The sequence below is a fragment of the Macrotis lagotis genome, chromosome X, assembly GCF_037893015.1.
Source record: "Macrotis lagotis isolate mMagLag1 chromosome X, bilby.v1.9.chrom.fasta, whole genome shotgun sequence".
Taxonomy (NCBI): domain Eukaryota; kingdom Metazoa; phylum Chordata; class Mammalia; order Peramelemorphia; family Peramelidae; genus Macrotis; species Macrotis lagotis.
The window spans coordinates 501,157,844-501,177,055 of record NC_133666.1 but is presented as its reverse complement, the minus strand read 5'-3'; the positions used below and the strand labels follow the sequence as shown (position 1 = coordinate 501,177,055).

The 19,212-nt window shown below is 32.6% G+C and overlaps 1 protein-coding gene across 7 annotated transcripts in view; it reads right to left on the bottom strand.

Annotated features, from left to right (window-relative positions):
• The window catches only part of ATP9B (ATPase phospholipid transporting 9B (putative)), a 487,939-nt gene that overhangs the window by 223,513 nt on the left and 245,214 nt on the right, over positions 1-19,212 (bottom strand). For all 7 annotated transcript variants that reach the window (XM_074204072.1, XM_074204073.1, XM_074204074.1 and 4 more), the window contains one exon: positions 7,720-7,795. In XM_074204072.1, the coding sequence (XP_074060173.1) occupies positions 7,720-7,795 (76 nt within the window). The remainder of the gene's footprint in view (positions 1-7,719; positions 7,796-19,212) is intronic.

The window sequence follows — 19,212 nt, the reverse complement described above, 5'->3', positions numbered from 1 at the left end:
GGGATAAATAATAATACTAATAACGGAAGACACTGATATACCTCTTTCAAATTTAGACCAATCTAATAAAATGACAATAGGCAAAAAACTTAAAATATTCAAAAAGCAACTTAGAAACTAGAGATGATTCATCACTGGTCACAACTGAATGGGAAATAAATGTGGCTTACATATTTGCTCAGGTATACAGGGACTTCTGAGAAAACTGATCAACTATTCAGGCACAAAATCCTCACACACGAATGCAGCAAAACAGAACTGGTTAAGAATAAGTCCTTTCAGGGGCGGCTAGGTGGCACAGTGGATAAAGCACTGGCCCTGGAGTTAGTAGTACCTGGGTTCAAATCCGGTTTCAGACACTTAATAATTACTTGGCTGTGTGGCCTTGGGCAAGCCACTTAACCCCATTTTGCCTTACAAAAAAAAACCTTAAAAAAAAAAAAGAAGAAGTCCTTTCAGGGCAGCTAGGTGGTGCAGTGCATAGAGCACTGGAGTCATAGAGCACCTCCTGGAGTCAGAAGGACCTGAGTTCAAATTTTACCTCAGACACTTAATAATTACCTAGTTGTGTGATCTTGGGCAAATCACTTAACCCCACTGCCTTGAAAAAACTAAAAAAAACCGAATAGTCTTTTCCTGAGAGTAATGGAAATAAAAATACATAAAATAAAGGGGTGCTGAAAAAAAAGAAATAAAAATTTATTGGAAACTAAGTAATTATATCTTGAGAAATTAGTGACTGAAGGAATACATCACTGAAACAACAGAAAATTCCATAAAAGAAAATGGCAACAATGAAATGACATACAAATACTTAGGGAATATGGTTAAATAAAACCTAAAAGTGGCATTTATATCTCAGAATGCTTTAATCAACAAAATACAAAAAAGAATAAAGCATTTTGAGATATAAATGCTACTTTTTAAATGCAACCAAAAAATCCTCTAGAAAAGTAACAAATTTCAACACTGCAAAGTTTAAAAAAAAATCTAAAAAAGAGGATAACAAAATTAAAAGCAAAAACATCAAACAAAGGCGACATTTCCCCTTCCTGCCTGGAACTGATACATAAACTTTGAAGCTAGTTTTTTTGGGGGGGGAGGGGGTTGGGTTTTTTTTTAGGTTTTTGCAAGGCAAATGGGGGTAAGTGGCTTGAATAAGGCCACACAGCTATTAAGTGTCTGAGACTGGATTTGAATTCAGGGACTCCTGGCTCCAGGGCTGGTGCTCTAACCACTGTGCAACCTAGTCACCCCAAAGCTGTTTTTTTAAAAAAATATACAACTAGTCTGATTTGAAGAAAGAAAAAAAGAATAAATTTCATATCAAAAATATGAAAAGGGAAAAAGGTAAAAGAACTGAAAAGAAAGTAAGGGCAATTATCATGAAACTATTCTGCCTAATTATATGATAATACAATCTAACAACATAGAAAACATAGATGGATACTTACAAAAATAATATCTAAACAGCAAAAATGGACTTTTTACATAGTTCAATATCAAGCAAAAAAAATTGCCAAGGAAAAATTCTCCAGACTTAGGTGGATTTGCAAGTAAAGGATATCTAATATTCAAATAATTAATTCCAATTCTTTGCAAGAGTATGAAAAGAAAACTTTTCTAAAATTCCCCTATATTTCAAATGTATGGTCTTGATATGCAAATCAAGGAGAGACAAAGTAGTGAAAGTATCTAAAAGTAGCAGCAAACTATAATATATGTTTATGTATGTATTCATATAAGTATAGTTTTGTTGTGTCTTCTTCAACCTCGAAGAGGACCATGACATCAGGAAAGTGATGCCATGACTTGCAAGTAAATTGAATTTAAGTGATTGAGGATTATACAAAGTCACCAGCCTCAGGATGCCAAGCCTTTGTAAGATGATTCAGCATTCAAAGAACTAAAAAGATCCTAGTGAATTCAACATTACGGTTATGCCAGAATATCAAAATGGAATACAGAAATTGCTTTAAATGAGGTATACCTAAGCTATCAACCTAGATATCAATTGGATCAACTTGGAATAAAATAATCTTCGTACTGGTTAGGGAAGAAAAATGTTTTTATATCTTTGTTTCTCTGTATCTATGTTCATTTTCATCTGCAAACATTTGTTTCAACATAAAACAGCTGTTCATTGCAGACATCTGTATTATAGTTTCAGGTAAACTGTAGCTTTCCTTCATAACAAAGTGCAACAAAACTCATCTTTTCTAGAAACCGGGGTAAGGGGGATAAAAGATAAAAATAAAATAAATAAGAAAAAGATCAAAAGAAAAAACAAAAATGATAAAGTGAAAGAAATACTTCAATGCCTTCAGATACTATCAGTTTTTTATTCGAATTTGGATAGCATTTTCCTTCATGTCTTGGATTATTGTGTTGCTGAAAGTAGTTGAGTCATTCATAGCTGATCATCACACAATGTTGTTGATACTCTGTACAATGTTTTCCTGGTTCTGCTCAGTTCACTTTGGATTAGTCTTTAGATTTTTTCTGAATCTTTCTATTCATCATTTCTTACTGTGTAATAGTATTCCATTACATTCATATACTACAGCTTGTTCAGTCATTCCTCAATTGATGGGCATCCCCTGTATATCTATTTTTGCCACCTTCTTAATATGGCTATAGATAGCTTTGATCTCAAAATTGTCTGTTCGTATAATTGATCATTTATCAATTAGAAATGGTTTGTATTCTTGTAAATTAGACACAGTTCTCTATATATTTAAGAAATGAGACCTTTATTAGAAATACTTCCTGTAATGATTGCTTCTCTTTTCTGCTTTCCTTCTAAATCTTGGTTGTGATGGTTTTTCTGTACAAAAGCTTTTTTATAGTTCATAATGAATGCAACCAACTTAACTTCTCTTTTAAGAATCTGTATGCTATACAATTTTGTTGCATAAATGTTTATTTTGTTAGTGCTTCACTGTCTGTGGTTACCTTTTAGCAAGATGTAGTTTAATTGGGTGCATTTTTGCTTTCATATTGTCTGAGATACAGGATTGCTACCCCTGCTTTTTTTTAACTTCTGCTAAAGTATAATAGATTCAGCTCAAGCCCCTTACCTTTATTCTGTGTGTATTTCTCTGCTGTTTCTTAAAAACAACATAGTATAGGATTCTGGGCTTTGATCCACTCTGTTATCTGCTCCTATTTTATGAAAGAGTTCATTCCAGATACATTCACATTTATGACTACTAATTATGTACTTTCTTTCATCCTATTTTTCCTCCTGTTTGTCTTCTCTCTCCTTTCACCATTTCTCTCCTAATCAGTGTTTTCCTTCTGTCTACCACCTACCCCGTTCTGCCTTGCCTTCTGCCAGTCCCACCCTCCCTTTATTTAATTTCCTCCCAATCTAGTTCCTTGTCAAGTAAGACAGATTTCTATATTCAATTGATTGCATATATTATTATCTCTTGGAGTTAATACTGATGAGAGTAAGGCAGGTTTAATTGAGGTCCACCACCCATTCACCTCTCCCATCTTCCCCTCCACTGTAATAAGTCTTTTATGCTTCATGTGACATCATTTATTGGATTCTAAACTTTTGCTTCCTTTTGCACTCATCCCTTAGTTTTTAAGTCAATCCCATAATTCCCCTTATAGCATAACTTCTGTCTACCTATACTCCCTTCTAGCTATACTATTAGTAATATGATATTTAAGAATTAAAAGTATCATCTTCCCACAATGGGATAGAAGGGATATAACCAGTTTAGTTCTATTGAATTCCTTGTGTTATCTTTTCTCTTTTTTTTTACCCGTTTATGTTTCTCTTGAGTCGTGATGCTGGAGATCAAATTTTTGGTTTAAAGCTAATCTTATGGAAGTTTGAAATCCTTCTATTTCATTGAATTACCATTTTTTACTTTGATATATTATACGTAATTTTGCTGGCTAAGTGATTCTTGGCTGTAGTCCTTAGCTCCTTTGCCTTCTACAATATCAGGTTCCATGGCCTCTGATCTTTTAAAATTGCAGATGTGAAGTCCTGGGTAATTCTGATTGCGGGTCCCCAATATTTGAAATATTTCTTTCTGAGCAGTTGCAGTATTTTTCCCTTGACCTGATAGTTCTGAAATCTGGCTATAATGTTTCTTGGAATTTTTTATTAGGGAATCTTATTCAGGTGATCATGGATTCTTTCAATGGCTCTTGTGTCCTCTGGTTCCAGGATATCAAGGTAATTTTCCTCGATAATTTCCTAAAAAATGCTATTCAAGTCCTCCTTTTGATTATGGCTTTCAGGTAGTCCAAGGTTTCTGATATTACCTCTCTTAGAACTGGTTTTCAAGTCAGCTATTTTTCCCATGAGATATTTTATATTTTCTTCTATTTTTTTCATTCTTTTGACTTTGATTCTTGATTTTTCATACAATCATTTGTTTCCACTTGCCAATTCTAACTTTAAAGGAATTGTTTCCCTCAATAAGCTCTTGTACTTAATTTTCTATCTGGCAAATTATAATTTTTCAGGAGTTGTTTTCTTCAGTGGATTATTATATCATCTTTTCCACTTGGCCAATTCTATTTTTCCAAGCACTTTTGTTTTCCAAGCTATCAACTCTTTATTCATAATTTTCTCACATCACTGTCATTTCTTCTCCTAATTTTTCTTCTCTCTTGCTCTTATATGATTTTTTTTAAAGTTTCTTTTTGAGTTTTCATGAATTCTTTCAGGACTTAAGATCACTTCCCATTTTTCTTTGGAGTTTTAGACACTGTTGTCCTCTTTTGAGTTTCTGTCTTGATTTTCTCTGCCCTTATCTATGATCAGATTCCTTTTTTGCATATCTTTTTAAGCCTTTTCCCTTTTTTTAAAATTTGAGTCTATTCCTAGGGTGGAAAGGGCACTGTCTCAGGCTTCTTGTGTGCCAGGAGCTGCCTGGTGGTGACACAATGATGTTGCCCTAAGGGACCCTTGTGTATCTGGTTCTTAACCTAAGGGTGTGTGTGTGTGTGTGTGTATCTGACCACTGATGGTTGCCTATTTGCTGAGGCATCCACAGGGTTGCCATCCACTTATTTGTCCAAGGCTATGCTGAAGCACATGAAGATATAGTAAAAGGAAGCTGCCTTTTTGCTGGGGGATACACTGAGGTACATGGCAGTTCTCAGAGTTGGAATTACGGTCCCCTGAATACACTGAGGTACATGAAGAATACTGGTGTTGGTGTTTACCTATTCTATTGCACAGGGGTTTAGGGTCTATTACTGGTTTGCTAAGATAAGCCTTGCTAAGATGATGCTATATATCTTGGACTATATTCCTCTTTTACCTGAGTGAGATATACCTTTCCTTTGGTTTTTCCAAGTTTCTTGGGTTCAAAGATCGTTTCATCTTGTCTTTTTACTAATTCTGCTGTCCTACAATTTCTTTTTGGGTGCTATTTTTATGGTTGATTGGAGGTGAATATGAGGAAGATATGATGATTTATGGTTTACTCCAACACCTTAGCTCTCAGACTCAAAAGTTTCTAGCATTTCTATTAACTATTAATAATAACTAGTATTTCTATAGTCTCTTAAGGTTTATAAATTGATTTGCATACTTTATTTCATTTGATCCTCATAATAAACCTGTGAGGCATATGCTATTATCATCTACGGAGTTGATTTGCCCAGGATCACACAACTAAGTAAGCATCTGAAGCAGGATTTGAATTCTTGTCTTCTGTCCTAAAAATTAAGAACACTATTTACTATGCCTTCTACTTACCTATTATAATCTATGCAATTTGAATTCAGGATATTTAAGATTCTCTCTCATGTTCTACAGCTCTATTTTATCACTGTACTGCCTTAGGAAGGAAACTTCCTTTTAAAATGGGGATAACATCTATCTCATCTATTACACAAGGTATTTGCATACATCCAAGAAGAATGCACGTGGATATTCTCTTTCTAATAAAAAGAGAACTTGGGAAATTTCTGCTGATAAAATATTCCATTAAAACACACACACACACACACACGCACGCAGGCACACGCACGTGAAAACAGTACAGGAAGAAAGGCAATATTCATGACTGAAAAACATCAGAAAATATATTCTCAGTTCTCACTTTTCATCTAACCCAGTATTCAACAATGGATTCCCTGATAAAGTTTTTTTTTTTGGCAAGGCAAGGGAGTTAAGTGACTCGCCCAAGGTCACACAGCTAGGCAATTATTAAGTATCTGAGGCAGGATTTGAACTCAGGTTCTCCTGACTCCTGGACAGGTGCTCTATCCACTGTGCAACCTAGCCACCCCCCACCCCATAAAATTAAAAAAAAAATTAATCCAGTATCAGGTAGCATGATCTTCACATGAAATTTCAGGCTTCAAGTGCTGGAGAGGAACACAATAACTCACTCTTACAGAAAGGTTGTATATAATATGTATTATCTATACATATGTATTTGCTGATAAATAACCTTGCTTGCTATTTTTCTTTTTGATGTCATTATGAAGTAATATAACTTGTTTATAATATTGTTTAGGGCAGTGCAGTAAAACTCAAAAAGAAAGAGAGACCACTAAAGCACATGGGTGACATACTGACTTAAAAAAACACCCCACATAATTACATTATGTTCTATTGTATTTTTATTTATTTTGATCAATATTTTCCAATTACATTTTAATTTTCTTCTATCAAACTCAGGGCTTCATATTTGACAACTTTGGTTGGGGAGATTTCCTAATCAAAATCTTTAAGTGAATTTAGCTTGGTATTGTGAGCTTTCATTGATATCTCCAAATTTATGCATTCTATTACTGACCTTGAAATTCAGACACAAATATCAGTTTAATACAATAGATAGAGCATTGGTCTTGTTACAGAACATGAGTTGAAATTTCAGTTCTCTTAATATTATGTGAGACCTTAGGGAAAACAATCAATTACTATGTATCTAAAATTCCCCATCCACAAAATAAGGAGGTTGGATCAGATGAACTGTGAGGTTTCTCTCAATTTAATATATATGGTCCTGTGATTTTAAATATTATGGGTTGATGTTAATTAAAAAATACTTCATGGAGAAGAAGTTAGAGAAGAAAAATGAGAAAAGCCTAAGATCAGCATGACCAAATGTACAGAGGGATAAAAAAGCTAAGTGTTAGATGTATAGGAGATAGAAAAGAAATTGGTCTAAGAAGAATGAAAAGTTGGAGGAGTATAAAAAAAAAGGACAACTAGATATAGAGAAAATATTCAACAGAAAGCTGGAATACTGGTCTGAGGGTTTTAAATTGAATGCAATAAGCATTAGGATATATTCTAAATTCTTAAACAGATGTATGACATGCCAAAACTGATGTTTTAAGAAAATTAATGTTAAATGATGCACTCAAAAGAATGCAACATATCACTCTAGTCTGCTTAGAAGTAACTGAAGTTGATGAAATTACTAATATGTGAATGACTATAATTATAAACTAGCATTCACTGAATATCCTCAAGACCTAAACTATACTAGTTACCATCAAAGTTGATCTTTTAATAACTGACAAGACAATAGATATAGCCACATTTTATTTTCCAGAAGTAGGCAAATAGTAGCAAAGTAAATTCAATATGACTTGAAGTCTTGCAAAAAGGCAGGATATGTACTATCAAGACTTTTCTGATACCATTTCAAAAACAGTTTTCACCTTTGTTGTACCACTTTTTTATATGTGAATATAAATGTAAATGCACAAAATATTTCTCACCTGAAGCAACAACCGTGCTTGCCCATAATGTATTTTCTATGCTGAGACTTTCATGAATGGGTGGATCACTATCTTCCTGTTAAAAAAAAATTTCAAATAAGTGATTTTATGCTAGATGAATATATAATGTGCCAAGGACATGGCCACTAAATAAAATAAAAGTTGAGCAAATTTCAAAAACAACACATTCTAGGATAGGAAAAAATGCAACAAGATAAAAAACTATCAGGTATGAAAATAAAGAAAATAGAGAAATAATTTTCAATATTCTTATGAAACATTAAAAATAAACTTCATAGCTTATAAATAATGATATAATGTTATACAAAAATAACATAGTTTTAAATATGTGAAATCTTCAGCACAGAAATAACTTACAAGGCATTTATTTAGCATCCACTAGGCATGAAGCTCAGGCACTGATAAATGGACAATATTTATGAATATGGACAGATTAAAAAATTTAGAATAATAACAGTTAAAAAAGTTTTATTCCTTATTAAGTATATTACTTCTCTTATGCTTTTAGATTTTATAATCTCCATAATTTATACACAAAACTTATATTTTACTCAATTTTTTTATCAGTAAATATAAAGAAACTATAGAATCATGAATACAGACAAAAAGATTTTTCTCACCTTATACATTGACTGTATGATCTTAGGAGAGTCACTTAATCTCTCAATATCCTAGTCAATTCTCTGTTAATATGAATTTCAAAGAAGTTCTCTATCTATACTTTGAGAGAATTTCCTCCCAAACAGTTCCCTACAATGAGATCACAGATCCGTACCAAAATAGGTGTCTGTATATATACAAACAAGCATAACAGTAATATGACTTATGGAAATACTAGTTAATTACAAGTAAGTTTTTTCCCTGAAGACAGGCATTATTCCTGATAGCAGATTTGTCACATTAATAACAGTCTTTGTAAATTTTTTAAGTTGGAGCTTTGTTCTTGGCATAGGCAATTAGGCAAATGATTTTCCTACCTTATCCTTTACACCATTCACATGATAACTTCAAAATTTATTTTATTTTACTTTTCTGATATACAAATCCAGAAAAAAGCTTCATTTTCCACAACTGATTCTTATGGAAGATATTATACTATTTATAAACATAGCACACATCATTCACGTAATAATCTGAACCTAATTAGATAGATGCGCTTATTCTACTTTGTTATAAAAGATAGTGAATAAAGTTTCATTCTTAATTGTTATCTCTGTACCTGGCATACAGGGGATACCTAATAAATACATGCTTTAATTATAGAACTAACAATGTGATGAAGAGGAAAAAAGGTAGAGGAACTAGAGTCAGAAAATGGCTCAAACCTGGGGGGAGGGGGAGAAGAGGTATACTAGAGAGCTTCTGAATGCTCTAAAAGCTCTAGCTTTATGATCTAAATGACTAGATAAGACTCCAAAGATTCTTCTAGTTCTTTGTCCATAATAACATGTCCTAGAAATTTGCTAAGAAACCATATTCAAATAGCTCATCTAATATTTTCCAAATGTACCAATGTTCCTACTTTTTGTAACCTTAAGTAAAGTGGTATGTGAATAAACATGGTATTTGTAATAAATATTTTGTAAAAGATCACATAAAAAATTTCACCTAATACACTAATTGCAAAATATGAAGAAAAATACAAAAAGTAACTTCATAAGAATCACCAAATTAAATCAATAAAAATTTTGATATCTGAAGTATCTAAAGCAAAAGCTGGAATAAGATATAGAACATTTGTTATATCAAAGTATAAGCCAAGTGGGAAGAAATAAGAGAAGTAAAAGACTTGTAAGCAACACAATCAACAAAAACGCTTTATTTGTGAAAAAGTTAAGCATTGGAAACAAGTAAAAACTTAGTTCACAAAAATAAAATTAATTATATTATGATGAATACAAAAATAATCATTACTGATATCAAAGTCATTCTGGAATCAGCTGAGTAAGACTTGTTAGTACAAAGAGCAGAAAAAAAAAGAAAAAAATGAGAAAAAGTTTACAACTGAAATACCTGAATATTGAGGAATTATTTCTAATTCAAGAATTAAATAATCCACTAATAATAAAAGATGAGTATAAACCACATAAATAGCAACGTAATATACCAAAATTTACTCTATGTAAAATAATTACCATAAGACACCAAAAGAGTCTAAAAAGTATCCTTTAGTTAGTAAATACTTGATTGATATGCCAAGTAGAAAGAGATGGCAGTCAAAGGCACAAATAAAAAAGAAAGAAATCTGTTCATAAAAACTTAGGAGAAAAGGATGATGGGCATTTATGTACAATATCATCTCATAAGGCAAAAAGACATAGTAGAGTAAATCAAGATTAAAGAAATTCTAGTACTCAGAGACCTTAAGATTAATCACTGTCATCCTGAAGATAATTACAAGTAGCAAAACAAGGAGGGAACAAGAGAAAAATGAAAAAGATCTGCAATAAAAATTTTATAACAAAACATTTCACCATCAAGTACAGTAAAGTTACTATATTTGAACTTTCATATTACATTCCAAATACTAATATAATAGGAGGTAAAACTGGCACTTGAACCTGATGAATATAGGAACACATTGAAAGGCTTATATGCAATGATGCAAAGTAGAAACAGAAAAACAATAAACACAATCATGTAAATGGAAATTACAACAAAACAATCAAAACTGAATGCTATGAAATTGTAATGAGCAAGTTTACTCTTAAAAAACAAAACCCTAAAACCAAAAACAAACCAAAGACCAATGGCAAAGTTACCCTCCATTCTTTGCAGGTTTAGGAGAATATGAGTGGAGAATTCCATAGATAAATTGAGAACTTCATTATATGTTGAATTTCCTGATTTTTATTCTCTCTCTCTTTTTTTAGGTCTTTGTTCTAAAGGGTAGATTACTGGGAGGATGTAGGGAGGAAGGACTGATGGGGAAATGTAGGCAATTTAAAAGTAAAAATATCAATAAAAATTTTATAAACATTATAATATTTTATGAGATCAAATTTACAATACTGTTTATTATTGAAGGCCTAATTTTATATATGTGTATATGTGTGTATGTAAAATTATTTGAGCAAAAAGAAAAACTAACAACCTGTAGTTCACCCATACAACAGCTTTGAGAATTATTTATGTACATAAATGTACATATGTGTATATGTGTGTATATATATATATATATATAGAGAGAGAGAGAGAGAGATAAGACTCTCAAATTGAATACTTTCAGGGAATATGCAAACTTTTTGAAGCATAATTGTAAAATGGACAACCATCTTTACCATCATGTAAGAGACTAAAAGATATAGGGGGGGGAAAAGACCTTTAACTGATTATTTTGTTCAATTAAAAATAAAGTTTTTGATTCAATAGAGTGAATAGCTTAACTTTAAGGTTCTCCTCCAGAAAAGACTTTACTTTTCCCAATATTAATATATTCAAGATTAATAAGTCAAAAGTATATTCAATGATGATGTCATCATAAATATTAGGGAAGGTCTAAAACAGGGAAGTATATGCTCCAGGACTGTCTAGTGCTACATAGAAGATCTAGCAGAGACTTCAAGCTCAAAAGAAAATTCCTATAGATGATGATGCCTACTAGATACACATATTTATAAGTGATATCCAGTTGTTCACAGAGTTAAAAGATACTCTTCCCCTAAGTGAACAACTAAAGCTAAAAAAAAGGATACCCAGAGTAAACTATCAATATTCTAAGGAGTCTTTGCAGTTATATTTTTATCTAAAACATGATCATCTGGAACTGATATAAAACTATTTTAAAGTAGGTGACCATTACATTTATTACTGTGCAAAAGAATCTTTATTAAAACATGGAGTAGACCTCAAGTCAATAAAAGGATGAGAAACAAGTGGTACAACTGCAAAAATGACAGAATGATCTGTTCAAATATAAACCAAACTGTTCAATGTCAGAGTAATACAAGTTGATACTCCAACCACTGATGCCAAAGAGGTCAAACTTGATAACTTCTATTAATACCCGCAGCATCTAGAAAGAATGTCACAAAATTTCACTCTCATCACAAGGAAACGAGATGCTTAAGTTGAAAATCAAAAGATAATTGGAATAACAGGCAAGTTTGATCTTGGAGTTCCAAATGAAGCAAGGCAAAGACTTAAGAGCTTTGTCGAGATAAACTGCACTTTATAGAACTTTTTCAACTACATAAAATGGAACTCTATATGTAGACATTATTAAATGATCAACACTGAAATCAGATGGCTCCGATCAAAATTTTTTATTGAAAAATTCAGACTTAAATTGAAAAAAAGAAGCGAAAACCACCAGACAACAGAGGTATGACCTATAATATCTCTTAAGAAAGTAAAACAAATAAAATAAAACACTAGAATGGGAAAGACAAAAGACTTCAAGAATATTGAGAGTTATCAAGGGAACGTTTCATGCAAAAATGCGCATGATAAAATATGAAAAACCAGTAGAGGCCTAAAAGAAGTAGAAGAGATTAATCAGAAGTGGCTAGAATACACAGAAGAACCAAACAAGTAAAATTTTAACATCACCAATATCCAATAACTATGATGGTTTGGTTTCTATTCTAGAGCTAGACTTTCTGGAGAATGAAATCAAATGGGTCTTAGGAAGCATTGCTAACAAACTGATTAATGGAAGTGATGGAATTCCATCTGAGTTATTTAAAATCCTAAAAAATGATGCCATTATAAGTGCTGTACTCAATATGCTAGCAAATTTAAAAAACTCAGCAGTAACCATTGAATTGGACAAGATCAGTTTATTTTCCAATCCTTAAATAGGGCAATACAAGAAACAAATACCGAGTAAGTGGGATCATTTCATACAGCAGTAAGGTTGTGATTAAGCTATACTAAGAATAACTAGAAGAGCAGGCTAGTTTTGAAGAGGCAGAGGAACTAGAGAACAAATTGTCAACATCTGCTGAATTACAAATAAAGTAAGAAGGTGCAGAAAACCATCTACTGCTGCTTCATTGATTCCACTAAGCCTTTGACTATGTTGACCCCAACAAAATATGGTTAAGTCCTCAAAAAGCATAAAGTACGAGTTCATCTTATTTGTCTCCTGAGGAATCTACATATGGGTCATGAAACAACAGAATGACACATGGAACAATTGACTAGTTTAAGACAGAAAAAGGAGTAAGAGAAGGCTGTTTATTGTCTCATTATTTAATTTATATGTAAAGTACATCATGCAATATGCCAGACTGGATGAATCACAAGTCAGAATTAAGGTAGTGTTCAGAAGTATCAACAATCTCAGATATGCAGATGATATTACTCTGATGGCAAAAAAGTGATGAATTAGGAATCTTCCAGATAAGGGTGAAAAAGGAGAGGTTAAAGACGATTTCAAACTTAGCATCAAAAAAAATTAAGATCTTAGCACTAATTCCTAGCAAAGAAAGGGAGGAGAAATGGAGCCAGTCTCAGATTTTATATTCTTGGTTTCAAATACTACAGCAGATAACAATGGTAGAAATGAAATTGAAAGACTGTTTCCTTGGAAGGAAAATTAGGGGAAATCTGAACAGCACACTAAAACAAAGAGACATCATCTTGCTGAAAAATATTCACATATTTAAAGTTATGGTTTTTCCAGAAGCAATGTATGGTTCTGAAAACTGGACTTTAAGGAAAGTTGAGCACCACAGAACTGATACTTTCAAATTCTGGACCTGAAGAAGTGTTTTGATATTCCCTTGGCCAACAAGATGATAAAATGAATCACAAGTTAAAGAAATTAACTCAAACAATTCACTGACAGATCAATTACTGATGTTAGAGCTTAAATACTTTGTCCACATAATAAGACAGGACTCATTGGAAAAGACCCTGATCTTGGGAAAGTTTAAAGGCAAAAGGAAAAGGAGATGGCAGAGGGTGAGGTGGATAATGTCATGGAAATAATAAATGTAAACTTAGCTAGACTTTAAGAGACAGTTCGGGATAGGCATGCTATGGTTCACTGGGTCACTAAGAGTCAGACATAACAAAATAACTGAACAACAACGATGCCATTCCAGCTTATGCTTTACTGAGGAAAGATACCATTTATGACAATCTTCATGTTCTTTTTTCCCCTAAAACTTAAAAATTTTTGACAGTGTCCTTCAATCTCTCCTCATCTACACTAGTCTCTGATGCAGAGGTGGCCTTTTCCCTCACTAGATTAACCCTTACACAGGTAACTTGATATCAAGCCCTCCTGTCTTCTTCATAGATTTATCTCCCAACTCTGTCCTCTTCCATTCTACTCTTCTAATACTCCCTCATATTCAGGTTCTTCCTAAAAAATCAATTATTCTTTATGAATAGGCCCAAAACGTCATTATTAAAAAGAACAACATTGCTACCTCAAGTTACCATCTCCTCCTCCCGTCCCCCTCCAATAAAACTAGTAGGGAGTAAAAGAAACCTATATTCATTGCAACTACTTTTTCCATTTATTTCCCCTTATCAACGTAAACTTCTCTTGCCAAAGCTATACATGCTCAAGAAATCATAATTGCCAAATTAAGTTGTGGCATAAAAATGTGATAGAATACTATTATGCTGAAGCAATAAGGAAATAAATGATTCCAAAAAGACACAGAAAAACTTATGAAATGATGCAGAGTGAACAGAACCATAGCAATAAATGAAACTAGAACACCAATATTAAAAAAATGAACAATTCAGAAGACTTTTATAAACTAATGAAGAATGAAATAAGCAGAACCCATTAGGGCAATTTATAAAATAAAATTATTGTGAAAACAAACAACTTGGAATTTTTGATTCCAGACAACTGATGAGAAATGCTATTCAATAGAGAAAATTGATGAATTTAGGATATAGAATAAACACATGGATTTGCATACAACTCTCACTTTGACTATCCAAGAAATTTGTGATTGTTTTTTCTTCCCCTAAGGAATAGGAGACAGATTAACATAACATAACACAACATGACATATAATATAATATAATGATATATGATATAATATAATATAATATAACATAACATAATATAATATAATATATTTATTTTTAAGTAGAGAAGTAGTAGTGAGGGGTGAGATGACAGAGGAGTAAAAGGACCAAACTCCTTTTATAGTTTTGATCTTTGAACCAGGAAGAGGAAAATTAGAAAAAGAAAACTATAGACCAATTTCCTTAAGTAATGTTGATACAATTTCACCAATCATGCATTAGTATCCCAGTTTTCCCACATCTTCTCCAACACTGATCATTTTCCTTTTTTTGTCATATTGGCCAATCTAATTGGTAAAGTTGGTATCTCAGAATTGTCTTAATTTATATTTCACTAATCAATAATGATTTAGAGCTTCTCACATGACTATAGATAGCATGGATTTTTTCATCTGACAATTGCCTTTTCAATTGGGGAATGACTTGTATTCTTATAAATTTGACTCAGTTCTCTCTATATCTTTTTGGAATACATCCTTTGTCAGAAAGACTAGTAAATGTGGTGGCAAAGAATTGGAAATCAAGTAAATGTTCTTCAATTGGAGAATGGCTTAGCAAACTATGGTAGATGTAGGTCACGGAACACTATAGTTCTATTAGAAACCAGGAGGGATAGGAATTCAGAGAAGCCTGGAGGGATTTGCATGAACTGATGCTGAGTGAGATAAGCAGAACCAGAAAGACACTGTACACCCTAACAGCAACATGGGAGTGATGATCAACCTTGATGGACTTGCTCATTCCATCAGTGCAACAATCAGGGACAATTTGGGGCTGTCTGCAATGGAGAATACCATCTGTATCCAGAGAAAGAACTGTGGAGCTTGAACAAAGAATAAAGATTATTAACTTTAATTAGGGAAAAAACTGATATCTTACTGTCTGATCTTGCTATCTCTTATATTTTATGTTTCTTCCTAAAGGATATGATTTCTCTCTCATCACATTCAATTTGGATCAATGTATGCTATGGAAACAATATAAAGACTGGCAAATTACCTTCTGTGGGGGGTGGGGGGGGGAGGGAAATAAGATTAGGGGGAAAATTGTAAAACTCAAAAGAAATAAAATCTTAAAAAAAAAAAAGAAAGACTAGTAAAAATTATTTCCCAACTAAAATGCCTTCCTTTTAATCCTGGTTGCATTATTTTTATTTGTGCAAAAACTTCAATTTAATGTAATCAAAATTAAACATTCTGCATTTTAAAATGTTTTCTAGCACACCTCTTCTTTGGTCATCAACTGCTTCCCTTTCCACAGACAGGTAAACTATTCCTTTTTCTCCTAATTATGAATGAGTTCTTATTCCAGAAGCTGTAAATTTTGAGTTTATGAAACAGCAGATAATAGTCATCTACTACTGTCTCTTTTGCACCTAATCTATTTTGCTGATCCACCATTCTATTTCTTAACCAGCACAAAACAGTTTTGATGACTGATAATTTAATTTTAGATCTGGTATAGTTAGGTTACCTTCCTTTGCAATTTTTTTCCACTAACTTTCTTGATGTTCTTGACCTTTTGTTCATCCAAATGAATCAGTTACTATCTTATCTAGTTCAATAAAATAACTTTTTGGAAATATGATTAATATGACACTGAATAACTAATTTAATTTAGGTAGAATTGCTATTTTTAGTATATTATCTTGGGTTACTCATCAGTAATTAACATTTGCCCAGTTATTGAGGTCTGATTTTATTTCTGTGAACTGTTTTTATAATTGTTTTCATATAGTTTCTGTGTTTGCCTTGACTTGCCTTACCTTGTCATCTATTACTGTTTATTTTGCAGCTAATGTATTCCACTGATCCACCACTCTACTTCTTAGCCAGTATCAAACAGATTCGTGTGCACAGAAATATCCATAACAGTTCTTTCTGTAGTAGCAAAGAATAGAAAATTGAAGGGATGTACATCAATTAGGGAATAGCTGAACAAATTGTGGCACATGAAAGTGAGGGAATATTATTGTTATATAAGAAATCATGAGGGAAGGTACTTCAGAAGAGCCTGGAAAGACTTACATGAACCAATGCTGAGTGAAGTGAGCAGACACAGAAGAACATTATACACACTAAGAGCAATACTGTGTGATGATAAACTATGATGGACAGCACAACAATCAAAGACAATTCTAAAAGACTTGTGATGGAAAGTACCATCCATATCCAGAAAGGGAACTATGGAGTTTAAATGCAGATCAAAGCATACTATCTTCAACCTTTAAAAGTGTCTTAGGTATTATTTTTTCATCTCAATTTGATTTTTCTTTCACAACATGATTAATATGAATCTATGTTTAGGATAGTTATACATGTGTAGCCCATATTAGATTGCTTTCTGTTGGACGAAGCAGGGGGGGGAGAAAAATGTGAAACTCAAAACTTTGGAAAAATATTGTTTGAAGACTATTATTACATACATACATACATACATACATACATACACAAATAGAATATTATTTCCTGGAGCAAAATACTAACAAGAAGATTACATCAATACATCACAAAGCTCAAACACAAAGACCGGGAGGGATTTATATGAGGAATGCAGTGAGATTCATTCAATATGGGGGAAACTATCAGCACAAATGACAATTATCAATAACGATAACAACAAAGATCATATGATCTTGATAGATACAGAAAAATCCTCTGAAAAAATATAATACCCATTCCTTTTTTCTTTTCTTTTTTTTAATTTATTTTTATTAAAGATATTATTTGAGTTTTACAATTTTCCCCCCAATCTTGCTCCCCCCCCCCCCCCCCCACGGAAAGCACTCTGTCAATCTTTACTTTGTTTCCATGTTGTACCTTGATCCAAATTGGGTGTGATGAGAGAGAAATCATATCCTTAAAGAAGAGAAGAGAAGTCTCAGAGGTAACAAGATCAGACAATAAGATATCTGGCTTTTTTCCCCTAAATTAAAGGGAATAGTCCTTGCACTTTGTTCAAATTCCACAGCTCCTTATCTGGATACAGATGGCACTCTCCTTTGCAGACAGCCCAATATTGTTCCCGATTGTTGCACTGATGGAATGAGCAAGTCTTTCAAGGTTGAACATCACTCCCATGTTGCTGTTAGGATGTACAGTGTTTTTCTGGTTCTGCTCATCTCACTCAGCATCAGTTCATGCAAAGGCTTCCCTGAAATCCCGTCCCTCCTGGTTTCTAATAGAACAAATAGTGTTCCATGACATACATATACCACAGTTTGCTAAGCCATTCCCCAAATGAAGGACATTTACTTGATATAATACCCATTCCTAATAAAAACACTAGAAAGTTTAAGAATCAATAGAGCTTTTCTTAAAATGGAAGTAAAATCTATCTAAAATACAAAATAAGCACTATCAGGAATGGGGATAAAGCCAAATAGCTTTCCCAAGAAGACAGAAGTGAAGCTTCTATCCCATATCACCACTACTATTTGACCCTAGAAATGTTGGATATATCAAGAAGACAAGAAAAAGAAATTGAAGAAATAAAAATAGTGAGGAAACAAAGTTATCACTCTTAAAGAGTGAAATATATATATATATATATATATATCTATATATCATCTTTAAAAAGATGATATAATGGTATACTAAGAAAAACCTAGAGATTCAACTAAAAAGCTAGCTGAACCAAACTTTAGCAAAGTTACAGTATACAAAATAAATTCATATAAATCATCAGTATTTCTAAATAATATTGACAAAACTCAACATTAAGAGATACTTATGAGGTAAAACCAATATATTAAAAATGACAATTTTACCCATTAGCCTACTTATTTATTTAGTGCCACACCAATCAAACTACCAACACAGTACTTTTATAGAATTAAGAGAAATGGTAGCAAAATGCATGTACAAGAACATAAACTCAAAAGATCAGGGGAAGCAAAGAAAAGAAGTTAAGGAAGGCAGCCCCATAGTACCACATTTAAAATTATGTTACAAAGTAGTAATCATAAAAATAATCTGGTGCTGTCTTAAGAAAAAGAATGGTGATGTAATGGAATAGCTTAAGTACAGAACACATGGTAGCAAAAACATAGTAAATGAGTATTTGATAAACCTAATGATCCAAGATTTTAGGTTAAGAACTCACCATTTGACAAAAATTACTGAGAAAAGGGCAGCTAAATGGCACAGTGAATAAAGCACTGACCCTGGAGTCAGTAGGACCTGAGTTCAAATCTGGTCTCAGACACCTAATACTTACTTAGCTGTGTGACTTTGGGCAAGTCACTTAACCTCAAAAACAAAAACAAAAAAATTACTGAGCAAACCGGAAAGCAGGTTGACAAAGACTAGGCAAAAAAAACAACATCTCCATACTGTATACCAAAATAAGGTCAAAATGAATAACTATTTTGGACATAATGGTCATATCATAAATAAAGGAAGCATTGGAAAACATACCTGTCAGAGCTATGGAAAAAAGAAAAGTTCATGATCAAACAAGATTTAGAAG